Source organism: Leuciscus leuciscus, assembly GCF_965113295.1.
Source record: "Leuciscus leuciscus genome assembly, chromosome: 8".
In the NCBI taxonomy this organism is placed as follows: Eukaryota; Metazoa; Chordata; class Actinopteri; order Cypriniformes; family Leuciscidae; genus Leuciscus; species Leuciscus leuciscus.
The window spans coordinates 40,402,115-40,423,117 of NC_138732.1; the positions used below are offsets into that span (position 1 = coordinate 40,402,115).

The 21,003-nt window shown below is 45.2% G+C and overlaps 1 protein-coding gene across 2 annotated transcripts in view; it reads right to left on the bottom strand.

The window, feature by feature from the left end:
• The window catches only part of LOC309505013 (zinc-binding protein A33-like), a 136,280-nt gene extending 115,530 nt beyond the window's left edge, over window positions 1–20,750 (bottom strand). For both annotated transcript variants that reach the window (XM_082178365.1, XM_082178364.1), the window contains exons 1-5: window positions 19,841–20,750; window positions 19,504–19,599; window positions 19,161–19,391; window positions 19,021–19,043; window positions 18,821–18,939 (exon numbers count right to left, since the gene is read on the bottom strand). In XM_082178365.1, coding sequence (XP_082034491.1) covers window positions 18,821–18,939; window positions 19,021–19,043; window positions 19,161–19,391; window positions 19,504–19,599; window positions 19,841–20,236 — 865 coding nt within the window. In that variant the 5' untranslated portion in view covers window positions 20,237–20,750. The remainder of the gene's footprint in view (window positions 1–18,820; window positions 18,940–19,020; window positions 19,044–19,160; window positions 19,392–19,503; window positions 19,600–19,840) is intronic.
• Window positions 20,751–21,003: the final 253 nt, after the last annotated feature.

The following is a 21,003-nucleotide window of genomic DNA, read 5'->3' on the forward strand; positions in this document are numbered from 1 at the left end:
CAGGAGGGAGAAACCGAAAGGACCTTAAGGTCTCCGACTCTTTTAAAGGACGAAATAGCAAGAAGAAATATGGTCTTAAATGTGAGAAACTTCTCTGAGACTGAATCTAGGGGTTCAAATGGAGCCCTAGAAAGGCCTTCTAATACTATTGAAAGGTCCCAGGCCAGCACCCTAGTGCGTGTTGCAGATCTCAACCTCAACGTGCCATGAAGGAAACGAGTAATAAGTGGGTCTCGACCCAGAGATGTACCCCCCCACCGGGGCGTGGAAAGCCGCAATGGCCGCCACATAAACCTTTAACCCCCTGAGGTCTACGGTATCGCCGGCGATACCAGCTCGCTTTTTTTTTATTAGTGTAAAAGAAACTCATAAATACTCTGTTGACTTTGATTTTCCATAGGAGTTTCATACATCAATCGATTCTGTTAAATGTGTATTATTTTTGTGTATACTCACAATAAAAACAAAGTGTTGTGCTTTTTGCCAAATAAAGAAAAATAAACACGAAGCGAGTTCTGCCTTCTCTCTGCCAGTGAAGTCCATTCTGAAACGCGTCCGAAAATTAACAATAACTCAGCGAATACTCAGTCAAACAGACATACAGACAGACAGGCATGAAGCTTGAATTCTCTTCTTTTAAATGAAGTCATTTATATAAAAAAACAATTATTCTCATCTTGTGAAATCTGTATTAAAAGAGAGCGATTCCAGTCGAGCTCATCTCATCTCATTACGTTATAATCGGCCCCGCCCACGGAGAGCGCGCGCTATTCAAACGCAAATGGCTGAGGCAATCCTGTGAACGCCCCCATCAGCTCGAGAAAACACACACGTTTATTTAGATCATTGTTTACACCGTCTTGCAGCGCTGTGAGGAATAATACTAATCGAAAATGTCCCTCAGAAGTGCGGGTATATCGAGGAGCGAGCTGAGGAATACAAGTAAGTTTTTTCCTTCTCACGTGAATTTCTTCACGTGGGTTTCTGTTTATGAATGAATGAACGGCACAGATGCGCGCTGTTTACCACAGCTGGCAAAGACAGTTTAAATTTAAATCGCGTGTGTGAATGAATGATGATGTTTTAGCAAACTGTATTGCTATACTGAGATAAGTAAACATCGACTGAATGTTGAAATAAAATGTAGGCTATTTGTATAAGCAACGTATTAATTACGGTATTCTTTACGTATTCATTACGTATTCATCCAAGATGGCGCCGCGGATGGCTGCCTCGGTGTTGAGCTCTCCAGTTGTTACACTGTTTTTGTTAGTTTGTCCTGTTTTATGTTTGTCATACGCTATCAGTTATACCAGGGACGAACTGCTGAACATTCGGCAGTGCACACCAACTGATCACCAACCAGTTTTTGATTCTTCTGGCGTTTTGCGGAACATTGTCGTCGGTTGCGCCGCTGCACTGTGGAAACAGTATAAGGCGCGCAGGCGTGGGAAGCGAGCCGGCACACTCGTTAAGCTCAGGCAGCGCGGATTCAGAACGGCGCTGCCTAGCATCCATCTGGCGAATGTCCGCTCTCTCCCTAACAAAATGGACGAACTACTTCTGCTCTCACGCAAAAACAAGGACTTTACCAACTCTGCTGCTCTTTGTTTCACGGAAACCTGGCTGAACGAAGCCATTCCGGACAGCGCGTTACATCTACCGGACTTTCAGCTGTTCAGAGCAGATCGCGATATGGAGTCAACGGGTAAAACGCGCGGTGGTGGGACATGCTTTTACATCAACAGAAGGTGGTGTACTGATGTAACTGTGTTAAGGAAGATGTGCTGTCCTGATGTGGAAGTGCTTTTCCTTAACTGTAAGCCGTTCTACTCGCCGCGGGAGTTTTCCTCGCTCGTTCTCATCAGTGTTTACATTCCACCGCAAGCACACGTGAGTACGGCGCTGCAACAGCTGGCTGATCTGATCACAGAAACAGAACAACAACACCCGGACTCTGTTCTTATCATTCTCGGAGACTTTAATCAGGCAAAACTCACACGTGAGCTGCCTAAATTCAAACAGCACATTACATGCCCCACCAGAGACAATAATATTTTGGACCATTGCTACACCACAACAAAGGATGCATATCGCTCCGTCGCCAGAGCAGCTCTAGGACTTTCCGATCACTGCCTGGTTCATCTTCTACCAACTTACAGGCAAAAACTTAAAACTGCTAAGCCAGTAATAAGGACTGTAAAGAGATGGACCAACGACACAGAGCAGGTCTTACAAGCCTGTTTTGAATGCACTGACTGGAGTGTTTTTGAAGCTGCTGCCAGCGATCTGGACGAGCTCACAGAGACTGTAACATCATACATCAGTTTCTGTGAGGATTTATGCATCCCTACCAGGACTTACTTATCATTCAACAATGATAAACCATGGTTCACACCAAAACTCAGACAGCTTCGTCAGGTCAAAGAAGATGCCTACAGGAGTGGGGATAGGATCTTGTATAATCAGGCCAGGAACACATTGACAAAGGAGATTGAAGTGGCTAAGAAGAGCTATGCCAAAAAGCTGGAAAACCAGTTTTCCTCCAACGACCCTGCATCAGTGTGGAAAGGCCTGAAAGACATTACCAACTACAAGACACCATCCCCCAGCATCGACAGCAACAAGCATCTTGCGAACGAGCTGAATGTCTTTTACTGTAGATTTGAGACCCCCGATCAGACACCCCATACCCGCCCTGACCATCTCTCTACACAGCCATCAACACCTCCAGCCATCCCCCTCCCCTCCCTCCCTGCACTTCAGATCAGTGAGGATAATGTGCGTCAGATCTTCAGGAAACAGAAGAGAAGGAAAGCACCAGGCCCAGACGGTGTTTCACCAGCCTGTCTGAAAACCTGCGCTGACCAGCTGGCCTCTATCTTCTCACTGATCTTCAACAGATCACTGGAGCAGTGCAAAGTCCCTTTCTGCTTTAAACGCTCCACCATCATCCCAATCCCGAAGAAACCAAAGATCACAGGACTCAATGACTACAGACCTGTTGCCTTAACATCTGTGGCCATGAAGTCATTCGAAAGACTGGTGTTAGCATATCTGAAGGACATCACTGGACCCTTGCTGGACCCCCTGCAGTTTGCCTACAGAGCAAACCGGTCTGTGGATGATGTGGTCAATATGGGACTGCATTACACCCTACAACATCTGGACAAACCAGGGACCTATGCAAGGATTCTGTTCGTGGACTTTAGTTCTGCCTTCAACACCATCGTCCCATCACTGCTCCAGACCAAACTGACCCAGCTCTCTGTCCCTAGCTCCATCTGTCAATGGATCACCAGCTTTCTGACAGACAGACAACAGCTAGTCAGAATGGGCAAAATCACGTCCGACAGCCGCACCATCAGCACCGGTGCTCCACAGGGATGTGTTCTCTCACCACTGCTCTTCTCCCTGTACACAAATGACTGCACCTCTAAAGACACCTCTGTCAAGCTCCTGAAGTTTGCAGACGACACTACTGTTATCGGACTCATCCGGAACGGTGACGAGTCTGCGTACAGACAGGAGGTGGAGCAGCTGGCTCTTTGGTGCAGTTATAACAACCTGGAGCTGAACACGCTCAAAACAGTGGAGATGATCGTGGACTTCAGGAGAAACCCCCCTGCACTCCCTTCACTCACCATCATGGACAGCACTGTGACTGCAGTAGAGTCATTCAGGTTCCTGGGCACCACCATCTCTCAGGATCTGAAGTGGGACACTCACATAGACTCTATTGTGAAGAAAGCCCAACAGAGACTGTACTTCCTGCGTCAGCTGAGGAAATTCAACCTGCCACAGGAGCTGCTCGTACAGTTCTACTCAGCTGTCATCCAGTCCATCCTCTGCACTTCCATCACCGTCTGGTTCGGCTCTGCTACCAAAACCGACCTCCGTAGACTACAGCGGATAGTTCGGACTGCTGAGCGAATCACTGGCACTACCCTTCCCACACTCAAAGTACTGCACTCATCCAGAGTGAGTAAAAGGGCTCGCAAAATCACTCTGGACCCGTCACACCCAGCACACTTTCTGTTTGAACTGTTACCGTCTGGTCGACGCTACAGAGCACCGAGCACAAAAACTACCAGACACAGGAAAAGTTTCTTTCCCCAGGCCATCTACCTCATGAACACTTAAATGTTCCCCTACTGTGGAACAAACATGTGCAATACTTCCCTCAGACATTTCATTATAGCACCTTATAACTTTATATATATTTATAATTTATAATCTTTTTATTTTATTTTTTCTATTTTTTTATTTTATTTTTTATTTATACCTGTTACTTGTCACTTGTCTTGTCACTTGTATTGTATGTGTACTGGAAGCTACTGTCACCAAGACAAATTCCTCGTATGCGCAAGCATACTTGGCAATAAAGCTCTTTCTGATTCTGATTCTGATTCTGATTAAACTGCAAATTAACAATATGCCCTAATATTTCATGAAAACAATGTTACAGTCAGACGAAATATGAAAGACAACATTTTGTTTAGTAGATTTGGGTACAGTTTTTACTGTAGAATATACTGCCACATCAAATAAGCTTTTGTTTAGCCATTTCTATATATAAAATACGATTTTTGTCAAAAATAAAGTCATCAACTAAGATGTTAGCTGTTCCAATGTTGGTTATATTCAAACTAATGAATACATAGATAAAATGTAGGGCCTATAATCATTTTTTTTTACAAAGAAAGAGTACACTTGAAATATTGTTGAAATTGTAATTATTGTTGTAATTGTAACCATTTTAATAAAATAGCAAAACATATTTACAAGATAGATGTAAGCAAAATCTTAAATGGTCAATATAAGTCTTCTTCTAAATATATCTTTTGTCCTTTCATTGTGGCTCAGTCAGTGTCACACCTGAGTGAATGGCTAATTATGCAGAGTGGGTGTATTCTAAGGTGTAAACCACTCCTCGTTCACGCCCCCTCGCATATTGGCTTTCCAAGCAAAACCTGTTTTACATCAATTTAAATCAATGTATGGTTTTATGTGAACGATAAAGCAAGACTATTTTCACATAATTTTGAAGAAAAAACTATAGGCGACGACATCCATAAGTCAAAAGTCTTATTGCCACATATTTAGTATGTGTTTTGTGGTCTTATTTCAAAAATTTTAATTTTTAGTTTTTTCGATAACCACGCATAAACATTATTCTCTCAAAAATGAAAACATGTACATACATGTGGCTCACATATTATTGTAGTCCTGTTTGTGCTATATAGAGTGAATTTACACCTTTGCCATTAATATGTTTATAAGCAACTGAAAAAAGCACAAATGTCAGGGCATGTCAGAACACCCCCAGGGCCCAAAAAAACGCTCAGACTCCAGAGGGTTAAGGTGGATGGACATAGACCTGATGAGAAGCGGTCTTGTAAAAACTCAAGTACTGACCCAACAGAACAGTGGACGGGCTCGCACTGCTGCTGGTGACACCAAGTAGAAAAGACATTCCATTTGAGTAAATAAAGTTTCCTCGTAGCTGGAGCTCTGGAGCTAAGAATGGTCTCCACAACCTCGGTTGAGAGACCGCTCTCTATGAGTTGTGCCCCCTCAGGGGCCACATCCACAACTTCCAAATCTCTGTCCGGGGGTGAAATATAGTACCCCCGGTCTGAGACAGAAGGTCTCTCCTGATGGGGATCTCCAAGGGAGGGCCGTTGAGGATATGAATCAGGTCCGCAAACCAGAATCGACTCGGCCAGCGTGGTACTACTAGCAATAGGCTTACTCCGTCCTGGCGGCTCTCTCCAGAACTCCTGGGAGCAGAGCAACAGGGGGAAAAGCATACAGACGTAGCCTCAGCAACGTCTGCACCATAGCGTCCAGCCCCAGGGGGGCTGGGGGTGTAAGGGAGAACCAAAGTGGACAGCACCTCTGCCTGGCCGTAAAATTCCCAAATGATCTCCACCGCCTCGGGGTGGAGTCTCCATTCCCCTGGCCTCAGCCCCTGCCTCGACAGGGTAACTGCTCCTATATTCTGAATCCCTGGTATATACACTTCCCTCATAGAGCGTAATTTCCCCAGAGACCAGAGGAGGATCTGGTGCGCCAGTTTGTATAGTGGACGCGAACGCAGACCCCCCTGACGGTTGATGTAAGAAACCACCGATGTATTGTCTGTGCGGATAAGCACATGATGGCCCCTTAGGTCTGGGAGGAAGTGCCTCAACACATTGAAGACAGCCATCATCTCCAGGCAATTTATATGCCAAGAGAGATGATGACTTTCCCACAGACCCTGAGCTGAGCAGCGTTCCATTACCGCTCCCCAGCCGGTAAGGGAAGCATCTGTCGATATCACAACTCGATGGCAAAGAGCTCCCAGTACCGGCCCTGGGACAGGAACCAGTGCTCCCTCCATTTAGCCAAGGCGCGGAGACACCGCCGCGTGATCTTGAATGTATGAAGTGGGTTTCCCCTCGGGGAGAACCCTTTGGTCCTGAGCCACCACTGCAAAGGTCTCATGTACAGCAGGCCAAAGGGTATCACATTGGACGCCGCTACCATGAGGCCCAACAGTCTCTCGAACTGTCTCACAGTGCGTGACTGGCCCAGCTTTAGCTCTTCCATGGCTGTGAGGATAGCGGCTACACGAGCGGGCGATAGAGCGGCTCGCATCGTGACCAAATCCCAGACCACTCCAAGAAAAGTGGTCCTCTGTACTGGAGATAGCACACTCTTCTTGGCATTGAGCCTCAACCCCAATTTCTGCATATGAGCAAGGACGACATCTCGATGCCGAACCGCCAACTGTTCTGATTCCGCTAAAATCAGCCAGTCATCTATGTAATTCAGAATGCGTATGCCCTGCAGCCTGAGCGGGGCCAGAGCTGCATCTATGCACTTTGTGAATGTGCGGGGTGATAGAGCTAGACCGAAAGGAAGCACCCGATACTGGTATTCTTTGCCCCCGAAAGAAAACCTTAGGAACTTCCTGTCCTGAGGCAGGATGGAGACATGGAAGTAAGCGTATTTTAGATCTATCGTGACAAACCAGTCCTCAGACCATTGAGTCACGATCTGTTTGAGTGTCAGCATTTTGAACTTGAGTTTCTGAACTGTATGATTCAAACGACGAAGATCTAAGATGGGATGCAACCCTCCATCCTTTTTTGGAACAATGAAATAACAGCTGTAAAAACGGCTGTCGGGTGGATACACCTGCTCTATCGCTTCCTTTGCTAACAGAGCCTCCACTTCTTGCTCCATTACCAGAGCCTGCTCAGGCTGTACTAATGTGAGTAATACCCACTGTAGCGTGCTGGACGAGAACCAAATTGGATTCTGTAACCCTTCTCTATTAACTGCAGGACCCATAGAGATATATTCAGCATATTCTTCCATTCTGTCAGAAATTCTACTAAGGGAACCAGCTTCTCGAGTCTGGCCTCTGGTGTAATTGGAACCCCCCTCAGAGGGAGCAAGCCTGTCGCAGCGTTGAGGTGAAACTGCGCCAGAGACCCGCTGGAGACCGCTGCGCCCCTGAAGCACCAAGGGTGGCGGGGTTGGCAGAACAACCTCGTGAGAGTACCGAGATGGAACGGGCACCGTGTACTGAGGTGTACACCATTCCATGTTGATTGGGGCTGCCCTCACAGGTCCGATACTGATGGCATCAGGACCTCTTTTGAGCCGAAGCTTTCTTCGCGAGAAGAACGGTCCTCGGATCCACCTTCTGCTTATATTGCATCGGCTGAGACTGTCAGCCCGGCCCCCATGATTTCTGTGGGGGGGGGGGGCGCGGGATGCGACACTCTCCTTTTGTTGCGCACGATATGAGGAGCATGCCGGCTGGAGCTGCTCACGCCCAGCAGCCCCAGTGGGTTTAGATCGGCGAGGGAGAAATATTTTTGAATGCCTCCGAATGCTTTTTAGTCTCCTGAAATCTTTCGACTACTTCATTTACAGCTTTACCGAACAGGCCATCGGGAATTAACGGAGCATCCAAAAGAAAAGATCTATCTTTGTCTTTGATCTCAGATAAATTCAACCAAAGATGCCTTTCAGTAGCCACCAGCGCTGCCATAGACCGCCTAATTGCTCTGGCGGTCTCTTTGGTAGCTCTGAGTGACAAATCAGTAGCGCGACGAAGTTCTCGAATTTATTCACTATTAACTCCCTCACTCTTATCTAAATCCCCCAGCAGGTCAGCCTGATATGCCTGAAGCAGCGCCATAGTGTGAAGGCATGCTCCTGACCTGCTGCCGTATAAGCTTTACCCAATGGCGTGGAAGTTGTTTTTAATGGTTTAGTGGGCAAAACTGGAGCCTTCATGGGCGATGCTGAACCGGGCAACAGATAGCTCGCAAGTGTCTGTTCTGCCCGGGTCATTGAACCATAACCATACTCGTTCATACTCTTTATATTTGAATATACATGAACTTGAGGGCTGAACAAACGTGAAGAGTATGGTTTGTTCCACGATCTAGACAGCTCACTTTGCAGATCGGGAAAGAAAGGCAGGCTCTGTGATGGAGGTGAAATATTAGATGGCAGGAAACCCTCGTCTAATTTACTTTTGGGACGAGCGCCCTGTTTCTCTACTGGCCATGATATGTGTAATTTTTCCACAGCTCTAGATATCACATCCACCAACTCTTCATGTGCTGGGGAAAGAGATGGCGGAGGAAAAGCACTGCAGCATTGGGCTCTCTCCCCAGGCGGAAGAAGCCGCAGGGCGGGCTTCCGACACCGGGGATCGAGCGAAGGATCTCCCAGGTAAGGGAGGAGAAAGGGTCCTCGGACCCGTCTCCAACCCCGCTGAGAGATCCATTTGCGAAGCCCAGGAATGCCTTCTCCGTTCTGCCTCAGCAGGGTCCAGCGGGTCGAGCCTCGCCACTTTCAGTGTCGAAAAGTGACAGGCGGGAGTGGAGCGTGCGAAGCGGCAGCTTCTCACAATGCTGGCAATCAGCCCCCTCGAAGGCTGATACCACATGCTCCACTCCCAAACAAATCACACAAAGCTTGTGCGTATCCCCACCCGTTAAATGTGCTTTTATCCTTTCCTGGTCATGACGTCACCCGCCTGTGATGCTCACTACCGCCATTGGACTAGTTGACATAGATGCTTCAGACGCAATCACACAGGAGGCGTTCCCAAAGCATCATCGACGCATCGCGAGTTCCTCGATGGGGAACAGTTTTTTTGGTTGAACAAATGCTTTTATTATTACAAATTGAATCCATTTGTTTGTTTTGTTTATTAAAATTTCAGTAAAACATGTCTAATCAACTAAATTCAATAATTGATCATGAATTAGATAAACAACAAATTTTTTACATTAATAATTTATTAAAATGTTTAAGAATAATAGAGTCCTACGAAATTTATTTTATTCAGAAAATTAATGTTTCTTTTTATAATTTAATACAAATATATTATCAAAAACAGTGGTAATCAAATGAAAATTTAAACTTTTAAGTGCTGCAAAATAGATTTACTAAATTAAACCATGGACAACAAATATATTCTTTAAATAATGTTTAAATAAATTGTATTATTATTGTTGTTGTTATTATTATTATTTTGAGAAGTACCTTCTATTATAGGCCTACAATAGTAATATATTTCTGTCATAATTTCTCCTAGTTAAACTGTTATTTTGACGGGTTGTAGGGAATGTTTCAGAGAGTATTTGACTGTTTTTTCTCAAATAAAATGATGAAAATGCTCATTAGGCGTTCTCTCAAAGCAGCTCTGGAAATGTTCATTTATTAATGTCCTCATATTGTTTATGAGACGCTGAAAACACCATGAGTGCGTCGAGTACTTGAGTAGTAGAAGAAGCGGCACATCTCATTCACACAGAGACATGCAGAACAAGCAGATTATATATTTACATAGCAGTCTTTTTGAGCTTTAATATTCACATAAAGTAAGTGAAAAACTCAACCCTGTCACAAGTTTTCAACCCCGAAATAATGAGAAATATACAGTTCTCTTACGAGAGGTTCTCTCGTACTGCGTAATAACTTATGCTATGGGGAAAATCTCTTTTCCGCGAGATACTGAAGCCAAAAATTATCCTTAATTTTGGAATAATGTAAAACGGGTTGCGGCAGCATGCAGACATAGGCGAGACAGCTCGTGCGACTATTGGCTGCCCTGCGGCAACTGCAGCAGCCTATCGAAAGGCCCCATCGCAACGTCAGCTCCAATGGGGGCGCTTCGCGCCCACTGCGTCACGTCCCGCTGAAACGGGCGTGGCCTTGGGCTATAAACATAGCTTCGAGAGGCTGGTTTAGCTGATTTTTCATCTCTTCAGCGGAGCTCACGCATCGCTGGATCCTGAGAGAAAGAAGCCGCACTGTCAGAAAAAGCTTTTTCAGCGGGACGAGCCACTGCATCTGAAGCCGCTGGCCGCGGCGCCTTCAGTCGCCGTTCCTGCTGCGCCATCCGGCGTTATATCCTTTTCTCCTCTACTGTGTTTTGTGTGTGTGTGTGTTCACTCTCATTGCACTAAAAGAGCCGGGTGTCTTTTTCAAGATGCCCCTTTCCTGTGGCTCGTGCCGAGCCCCACTTAGCGACGGGGACCGCCATGTCATCGCGTTTCCCGCCTGGGTGAGAAACATGCAGCTCTCGCGCTCGCCGACAGTGGCTCTCCTCACTGCGAGCTGATGCCCGTGTTGACTCTGAGGACTCGCCTGGCATCTTTCGTCGAGACTGCGCCTCCGCCCGCCGCGGTGCCGCGCCGTAAAGCTCGCCGGTTCGCCCGCCAGCTTCGCCGCCTGCTTCGCTCGAGTCTCTCACTGACGGACAGCGGCCGCCGTCTGCCGCCGCTTCCGTCATAGATAACGACGAAGAAGGTGCGTTTATGGAGGATTACAGCTTCTCTATCCTGGCGTCGAGCAGTAAGGAATGGTCGTCCCTCTCCCTCTGTTCCGCTCACATGGAATGTCAGAAGCGGACGGTCACGCGGCTAGCTCTCTTTACGTCATAGGAGAGCTTCCCCGCCCCCGCGCTCAGTTCGCGCGCGTCACTCATCGCTGAGGCTGGACCATCCTCCATTTCTCACACATTTCTCAGTTCCCTCCTAAGTTCAGGCGACTGGAAATGTCAATATTGCAGTGAACGAGCCTGTTGTAATACACGCACGCCTGCAAACGAACGCCGTCACAAGACATGATGACGCTCTCTGAATGGATGTTTTTCCTTCAAAGGGGCTAGTTTTTCTTTACATTACAAGAAAGCTACCCCGCTCCTCGCGTGCGTCACTCATCGGCGGAAGGAGAAAGGAGAGTGTTTTAGTCCCGCTGAGGCAGGACCAACCTCCATTTCTCACACATTTCTCAGTCCCCTCCTAAGTTTAGGCGACTGGAAATATCAATATTGCAGTAAACGAGCCTGTTATAATGCATGCACGCCTGCAATCAAACGCCGTCACAAGACAAGATGATGCTATCTGGTAAAGCCCGAGGCAAAGTCTTCCTAGCCCGCCTAGGAAAACGACGGTGTTCAAGTCCCGCTGCGGCCAGACTTCCACCAAAACTTCTTGATCGTTCAGTTCCAGAAAATGCGACTGTTCCAGTGTATTTTGCAGAAAACAAGCCGGTACCACAGCCCGTTTGCCTGCACACAAACGCCGTTTTTATGTCGGCCCAGATAAATCTCATAAAGGGGCTGTTTACACCTGGCCACTTCATGCGTTTTCTCAGATCGGATAGCTATCTGATTTATCAAAACGATTCCATTTACACCTGGTCACATAAATGTGTTTTTGCGAAACGGATTTAAATCCGATCTTCAATTCCCGCGCTATATGCAGATTTAATGGAGTTCACGTCACCGAAAGCAACAGATATGAGCTGCATTTTATTGATCAGCTAAAATGTCAAAATCAAAGACCGCAATAAGAGAGAGCGGCAACAGCCCTGGTAAGATCATTTCGTTTCTTTACTTTTAATGATGATGATTGTGTGTTAAGCGTCTGCGACTTACTTTCACTTTGATTTGCGATAGTTTGAACGTTGGTTTAATGAATAGATGCTCAGCTTCTCATCTGAGGTGATGCGTTTTGCAGTAGCGTCGTCATATCTGACTATAACATTACATATAGCCTATAACACGCTCTCACACGCTTATTTTTTTTTTTGCATTTTTGGGAGGAGTACAATTTACATATGTGGTTTCAACAACCAGATGCATTTACACTTGTCCAGTTTCATCTGGAATGCGGCCCAGACCACCTCCTGAAGTGGTTTGAGCGATCGGATTCAAATCCGTCTCGAATGCGTTTCGGAGGGCATTTACACCTGGTCTTTTCACGATCGGATAGCTATCCGATATGAGAAAACGCATGAAGTGGCCAGGTGTAAACAGCCCCAAAGAGTGTATTTCTGGTATTCCGGCCACGGCCGATGGTGTTATGAGGGTAGTAAAATGCCCACGCCCAGTGCTACACATAAGCACTATTCCTACACATAAGCACAGCCCGCCACATTTCAGGGCTCGCACACCTGAAATCGACTCATGTCAATTGTGCATTAAATGTAGTGAATGTGCCCACGACCCAGTGCCCAAAAACACTACACACTGCTTGTCTCACGGTTTCTGTAAAAACAAAACCAACGCACATACAGTCGGCTCAAGCCGACGGCGTTCTCAGTGTAGTAAATGTGCCCGCTGTCCCGCGCCCACGTTCACTCACAGGCATGACAAGCCCAGGGCTCGCACAAATAAAATCGGCTCATGTCGATTGTGCGTTAAATGTCCGGCCACGGCCGATGGTGTTATGAGTAGTAAAAATGCCCACTGCCCAGTGCTCATTCCTGCACACAGGCACAGCCCGTCCCACAGGGCTCGCGCACATAAAATCGACTCATTTCAATTGCGCACTAAATGTAGTGAATGTGCCCACGACCCAGTGCCCACAAACACTACACACTGCATGTCTCTCGGTTTCTGTAAAAACGAAACCAACACACATACAGTCAGCTCAAGCCGACGGTGTTTTCAGTGTAGTAAATGTGCCCGCTGTCCCGCGCCCACATTCACTCACAGTCATGACGAGCCCCACGGGTTCCCCCCCGCTCGCTCTCTCTCAGCTACCCGCCATAAGAGAGTCGAGCGCGGGCAGGCTGCCCGCTGTCATCAGCGCGCCCCCCGCCTCGAACGCTGCAAGCGTGGCGTCTGTTACAGCATACCGAAGCTCTCCGGCCGCCACTATGTCACGGCCAGAGCCCAGATCTCATTCAACCCCTAGCTATTCATGCAAATGTGTGGGCAAAGCTTCCTGGGGTATCAGAATGGGTGCTGAACATTAAAGAAAGAGGCTATTCGCAATAGTTCGCTCGACGCCCCGTTGTGTGGCACGAATCGAAACCACGGTGGAAAAGGAAGTAGCACATCTACTTCGAACCGAAATTGCAAAACTGTTGAGCAAAGGGGCCATAGAGCCTTTATCTCAAGCTCAGAGCGAAGGGGGTCTGTGCAGCAGATATTTTCTGGTACCGAAAAAAGACGGGGGTCTCAGACCCATTCTAGATCTAAGACGGCTGAACAAAGTGCTTTCAAAACGCCGGTTCAGAATGCTCACAACCAGGAAAATCCTCTCGCAAATTCACCAGGGGGACTGGTTTGTGTCAATAGATCTGAAGGACGCGTATTTCCAAATACAAATAGTGTCACGTCACAGGCGATTTTGAGATTCGCCTTCGAGGGCCAGGCATATCAATACACAGTCATACCATTTGGCCTGTCCCTAGCACCCCGTACATTCACGATGTGCCCTCGCTCCCCTGAAACTTCGGGGAATGCGAGTTTTGAACTAATTGGACGATTGGCTGGTTCTAGCTCAGTCACACTGAGAGATCATAGAACACAGGACCATATTACTCGAGCATCTCGAGAATCTGGGTCTCAAAGTCAATTGGGCAAAAAGTTCACTGTCTCCCAGTCAGAGAATATCTTTTCTGGGCACAGATCTGGACTCGTTGTCTTTGACAGCTCAGCTATCGCCACAGCGCAGACTGGATATTCAGCGCATGACGGAAACCTTCCGCTGCGGCGCTATAGTCCCGCCGTGAAAGTTTCAAAGGATGCTGGGTCTCATGGCCTCAGCATCATCAGTACTTCAGTTGGGTCTGCTTCGCATGCGCACACTGCAGTTCTGGCTAAAAGCGTGAGTACCGCGCCGAGCGTGGACCTCCAGTCTTTTTCGCCTCAAGGTCGATCAGAAATGCGTCTCAGCTCTGAAACCTTGGAAAGCGATCGACTGGTACCAGTCAGGTGTAAGCCTGGGGACTTCCTCGAGTGTGAAGGTGGTGTCTACGGACACCTCCACCTCGGGATGGGGAGCGCTGCTCGAGGGCAGACCATTCTTCGGCCAGTGGTCAGAACGGGAAAAGCTCTACACATAAACTGCTTGGAAATGATGGCAGTCGACAACGCGCTGAGGCGCTTTTGTCCCCAGATAACAGGACACCACAACATGTCAGTGGTGGCCTACATAAATCGCCAGGGAGGTATCAGGTCCCGAAACCTTTACAGGCTGACGGAACGCCTCCTGGTCTGGGCTCAGCACAATCTGAGCTCGCTGAGAGCAGCGCATGTGCCTGGCCACCTGAATGTGGGACCAGACAGACTGTCCAGGAACAATGTTCCAGCAGGAGAAAGGTCTCTACACCCGCAGACAATCCAACTGCTGTGTGAGACATTCGGCAGAGCGGAAGTAGACCTGTTTGCGTCTCAAGAAAACGCTCACTGTCTGGAGTTTTTCTCTAAGAGCAGGGATGCGCTGGCCCACGTCTGGCCCCGCTGCCCGCCCTATGCTTTTCCCCCCGTCGCGCTCCTACCTCAGGTGTTAGAGCGGATCAGGGAAAACGGATGCTCAGTGCTACTAGTGGCTCCGTTCTGGAAGAACCAGGCTTGGTTCCCAGTTCTGATGCAGCTGACGAGCGCTGCCCCATGGCCGATACCAGTGAGGAGGGACCTCCTCTCTCAGGCCGGGGGCTCGATCTGGCATCCTCACCCGGAGCTTTGGTCCCTACATGCGTGGGCCATCAACGGGTACCCGCTAACCTCCCGGAGGGAGTGTTAAACACGATCATGCAGGCTAGGGCCCCCTCTACGAGACGGCTCTCTTACTCAATTATGGTCTGTGTTCTCTAGCTGGTGCACAGCCCGTGGCTTTTCACCCCCAAATTGTGGGGTGACGGAGGTTCTCTCCTTCCTACAAAAGCTACTGGATGAGGGGCAGAGCCCCATCCACACTCAAGGTTTACGTGGCGGCTATAGCAGCGTTTTCTAAACCGACGCTTGGCCAGTCACTTGGAAGGAACAATCTGGTCATTCGCTTCCTTAGAGGAGCTAAGAGGTTAAATCCTCCCAGACCTCCCTCAGTTCCCATGTGGGACCTTTCTACGGTCTTGGAGGCCATGAAAGGTGCCCCTTTCGAGCCGATCCAATCAACGGATATCAAACACTTGTCTTTCAAGACAGTGTTTCTTCTGGCTCTCGCTTCAGTAAAGCGCATAGGGGACTTACAAGCGCTCTCAGTGAGCGCGACATGTATGGAGTTTGGGCCAAATGACTCGAAAGTCATACTCAAACCGAGGCACGGGTACGTTCCTAAATCCCTCAACACACCGTTCAGGGCTCAGGTGATTTCACTGTCCGCCCTGCCGGTCTCTAACGAGGAAAAGGACGGCAGCTTCCTTTGCCTGGTCAGGGCATTAAAGGGACTATGTGTAGCTTTTTAGGTATTTTATTATCTAAAATCAATATTTTTATTCATAAATATGCCCTCAATGGTGTACAAATACCTATGCCAATGATCAGACTAATCCTCGTAAACGAAGAATTTATTATCTTTATATACATGGGACGGGTAGGTCCACGGAGGCTTCCATGTAGTTCCGCCATCTTGAAAAACTATAATAGCAGAGAGGGACAAAAAGTACTCGGCCAACGCGTTTCCACAACGTGTTTTCGTTCAGAACCAGTGTCACGTGACTGAAGTCAGCAGAAGTGGAGGCGCAGATCAGTGAGAGGCGCTTGTCACTGCACCGTCAAGTTTAAAAGGCTGCACTGCACGGTTATTTATACACCGTTCATTCATACATATGCTGAGTCACAGGATAAGGAGTCCTCATCGTCGAAAAAGTCCAAAATAGACCGTAAAAGGAAACGTGACCGGAGATTACAAAAACAAGGGTTAATGTCGGGAAAGCTAACGCAGGAGAAAGCTTTCAAAAGAGACGCTGAAGTTTCCTGCTTTCTTCTCGACAGGTAAGTCAATGTTACGGCCTTAATTACAAGCTTTTTTTTCATTGCTTGGTTGTGTACTTTATCGCGAAGCAAAGAGGACACGGAGACTGACAGAATAGACAGAGCAGGTTACTTATGATATAAAAAAATCTCAGCTCTCAGATTCTGTCACTTTTATTACGAAATTTTGGCGCTTGTAAATGTGACGCGAGTCACGACGGATCCCTAGCGGCACGTGAACCGATCATCTCTAGCTAGTAAATAAACACAAATGAACAATGTTGAAAGATACAGTACAACTTACCGAAATGTATATTCCTCATACATTATATCGACCAATCAACCAAACAAATGGTAAACAGCTGGAGAACAATTATGTATGTCACAACATTTACCTCAGGAAAGCCATTTAATGACCATAATAAAGGCTAGCAGTTAGTTGGCTAGAAAAAAAGAGCTATAAAGAGTATTTTGCAAAATATGTGTACTATATTACATATTTATTATATTTTTATTTATATCATTAAATAAAGTTATTATAATAAATAAAAAAATGCATTATATATCTTTCTGTATGTTTACAGCATTAGGTGAGTGTGGAACACTATCAATATAATTGCTCCTTATAGGATGCTATTTATTACAGGAATGATGCTATTCTAGCCCCTCTTCCTGGACTCTCTGTGAGTCCCTGATGATCATGTACTATATGAGCCCCGGGCACTTGCCCTTGGGACTTTGGTATTGGATCTCAGCATGCACAGCGTTTTACACTGTGTTCCCCATAGCGTAAGATATTACGCAGTACGAGAGAACCTCTCGTAAGAGAACGTACTCGGTCACTAACGTAACCTCGGTTCTCTCTAGAAGAGGGAACGAGTACTGCGTATCTTGCCGTGCCTGCACATGCTCTGGTTCGCTCCGGCGATGAAAAACCAGCTAAACCAGCCTCTCGAAACTATGTTTATAGCCCAAGGCCACGCCCGTTTCAGCGGGATGTGACGCAGTGGGCGCGAAGCGCCCCCATTGGAGCTGACGTCACGATGGGGCCTTTCGATAGGCTGCTGCTGCGCACGAGCTGTCTCGCCTATGTCTGCATGCTGCCGCGACGCGTTTTACATTATTCCAAAATTAAGGATAATTTTTGGCTTCAGTGTCTCGCGGAAAAGAGATTTTCCCCATAGCGTAAGATATTACGCAGTACTCGTTCCCTCTTCTAGAGAGAACCGAGGTTACGTTAGTAACCGAGTACGATATGTGAGGTTGAGGTTTTCTGCACAAAATGTCCACTGCTCATCTTGTAGTGTAGGAGAGTAGACCATACATGGCAGCAATGAAACAAGTACATTGTATATACTTATGGATTAAAATAAAATTTTGAAAAATAATAATTTTCCATCTTCATTTTTATGTGATGGGGTTGAGTTGTTAAGCTTGACAGTGCTCTCCCTTGACTATAATAGGCCTCAAAAATATTAATAAAAAGTATGATACTTACCATCTTATGCAACACTGTTAAAAAGACCTGAATGATGTCATTTCTGGTAAATTATGTCACATATGGGTGGAGTCTAAATTATTATAGGCAGAGAATAGTTGGTGTGACGGGGTTGAGTTCAGACTGACGGACATCACAAACATTTTTATCAAATATCTCGTTTTGTTTTGTTTTTTTCACAAGAAATTCACACAAATAAATACTTACCACATTGCCAACAAAATTTTACACTGTGTACAATTTGTTAAATATTTTCTAAGTACAAATTCAGTGAAGTACCAGAGAATGAACCTGACAAAATGTTTAGTTTACAGTAGAAATAAGACATTATTTTATTATAAAAATGCAATATTATCATTTTTTATTCATTATAATGGACATACCAAAGTATTGTGGAAAGATTTTAATATTTAATTTTGGTGAACCACCACTTTAAAAAGTCTGGGGTACTGAAATATTACCGAATCCCAGGAATGACCCACATCCCTTTATCTGCACGGAGCGATGCTGTTCTTTGTTTCCTCTTTTTGCAGACACTTTGCGTCCACATTTTTTGCAAATTGGATATCTATCCTCGAGGACAACCACTCGTTTTTTCTACATCCAAATTATTTCCACACTGGTCAAAAGAATTCGACGGCTCGCTTTCAGCTGGGTCTGCATCACTTCTTTTTTTTTACTCATAAACGGATATGATTTCAAATGTAGCGAAGTACAATACTTCAAACAAACGTACTTCAGTAAAAGTAAAATTACAGATTTTAAAAACTACTTAAAAAAGTGGATGTACACACAAAAACGACTCTATTATATAACGCGAGTAAATGTAATTCGTTACTTTCCACCTCTGTCTCTATTTAATATCAGTCTTGAATAAACACGATTGTATCCTAATACATAAACATAAACCATGAGGAATAGACTTTTCATTATGAGTTCACTGTATCATCTGATGATTTTCTGAAATACAGTTCAGATTAACTTAGTGATTCAAGTGATTATTAAAATTATTTCTATCAAATGTTAATGTTGTGTGTGTTTATATCTGAACTATCTTCAGCACTGGTGTCAAATCTGCTGAGACTCACTGTGTTGGACAGTTTCCAGCATCTTCTTCCAGACTCTGAACGGCAGATTACCCAGATAATGCGACACATGAATCAAAGCTCCAGAACTCATCCGTGGATCCGGCTGTGAGATCTGGACTCTGAGGAACATTCAGGAGTCAGAACTGCAGTGAATTTGAGTTCAGATCCACTGAGAGAAGAGATACGAGCAGCTCACTTACCTTTCCATTGAGGCGTTAAAGTTCTGGAAAATATAGAGTTTGAAAACTTTTTAATATCTTATCAAACACTCTCATTGTCAATGAGTCTCTCTATACAAGTTGTTTTATGCACAAAGAATGAAGCCAGATTGATTTGTCACCTTTAGAAACGAGACGTCATTGTCTTTCATCATCTCCTCCATGTCTCTGATTGTGTGTGAAAGAGCTGAGATGTGTGTGTTCATCTCCTCCAGCTTCTCCTTCATCCTCTGCTTCTTCTGCTCCTCTTCCTCTCTCAGTGCAGTGATTGAAGCTTCTTCTTCATCTCTGAGAAACTGATGAAGCTTCTCAAACTCTTCTTTAATCTGACGCTCTGTGTGCTCAGCTTGAGACTGAAATCAAATCACATTCACTTCAGTCAGCGCTGTATGAACACACACTCCACTAATGTCAATAATAAACTCTGTGTGTGAATGTTGAGTATTTAACTCTTTATATCCTCACCTTGATGTGTTCAATTCTGTCATCACACTTTTTCTTCATTTCTTCTCCATGTTTGAGCTTGTTTTGTAAGGACGTCAGTGCTGTATTAAATTCCTCCTACAGGTTAAGATGGAAAAAAAACATATGAATAACCCATGACATTTCTATTTTTTGCTGTTACTTTTAAGAAGATTTAAACATCAGAGGGTTGAAGATTATTGCCAGATTTTATATCAGTAGTAAGTCAGAGAGATTTAGTCTAAGTAAAAATAAATATTGGTCTATTGTATACACAAATAATACTGTTTATATGTTTAGCACTGTATTTAGCATATGCAATGAGAGACATTTGTTTTACCTTGTAAGATGAAACCACTTCACTGATGGGTCTGAATGTGTGATTGGTGTGTTTCTCTGAGTCTCTGCACACTAAACACACAGCCTGTTTGTCCTCCAGACAGAAGAGTTTGAGTTTCTCACTGTGTAAACTACAGATCTCCTCAGATCTTGATGAACGTTTCTCATTTCTCTCCTTCAGGAACGATTCGCACAAGTTTTTTAACGTTAGATTAACTGGAGGATCACGTCTAGATGATTTTCTCCTGCAGACAGGACACTCCTGAGTTTTCTTAGTTTTCCAGAACTGTTGTAGACACTCTTTACAAATACTGTGACTACAGGACAGAAGAACAGGAGTCTTGAAGATTTCACTGCAAACAGGACAAGAAAGCTCTTCCACAGATTTTGAATCCATTTCCTCGTCTTGTAAAAGATCCAATGATCTACAATTTACTTTTACTTCCTGAACTTTGGTTTAAAGAGTAAATAACCATTACAATCAAAATCTAATCTGGTTTCAATCAGAAATACACAAAATCCCTAAAACAATGTGTCCTCCTCTTTTCTTCACACCTTGTTTTGGCTTTCAGGAAAAATGAAAGGTAGAAATAATAAGACTAGTCACTTCCTGAAAGATTTTGTAAGAGGGTGGAGTTTCTGATGATCTTTTGAAACTTCTGGGGCTGTTTGCATAAACCGCTGAAATTAGTCTTATAAGTTAGGCATCAATTTATTTATTTAAGACTATTCATAACTTTCACATAATGTACACTGGCCTAATTTGATAAAAAAAAATAAGGCTGATTAGCTGCCCGTTTACTGGATTACACTTTTGCCTGTGTTTTCTGCCCGGTTGCTCATTTGGATTGTTCGCCCGTGTGATTGACCTTTTGCCTGTTATTTAGATTATGATTCTGGATTGCCCCTGTAAAAGGGAGCAGTTCGTAACAAAGACACTTTCTTAACATAATAGCTTTGTTTATTCAGCTTTTTCCTGAAGACAGACTGGATGTATAGTTTTATTTTATTTGTGCTTTCAAGCATATTCTGGATTTAATGAAATTATTAAAGAATTAAGTGATAATATGTAGCATAATATAATAAAAAAAAAAAACATTATAAGAGAATTTAATCCTGTAAAACAAGACAAGTTTAATAAAATATATATTTAGGCCTATAGTT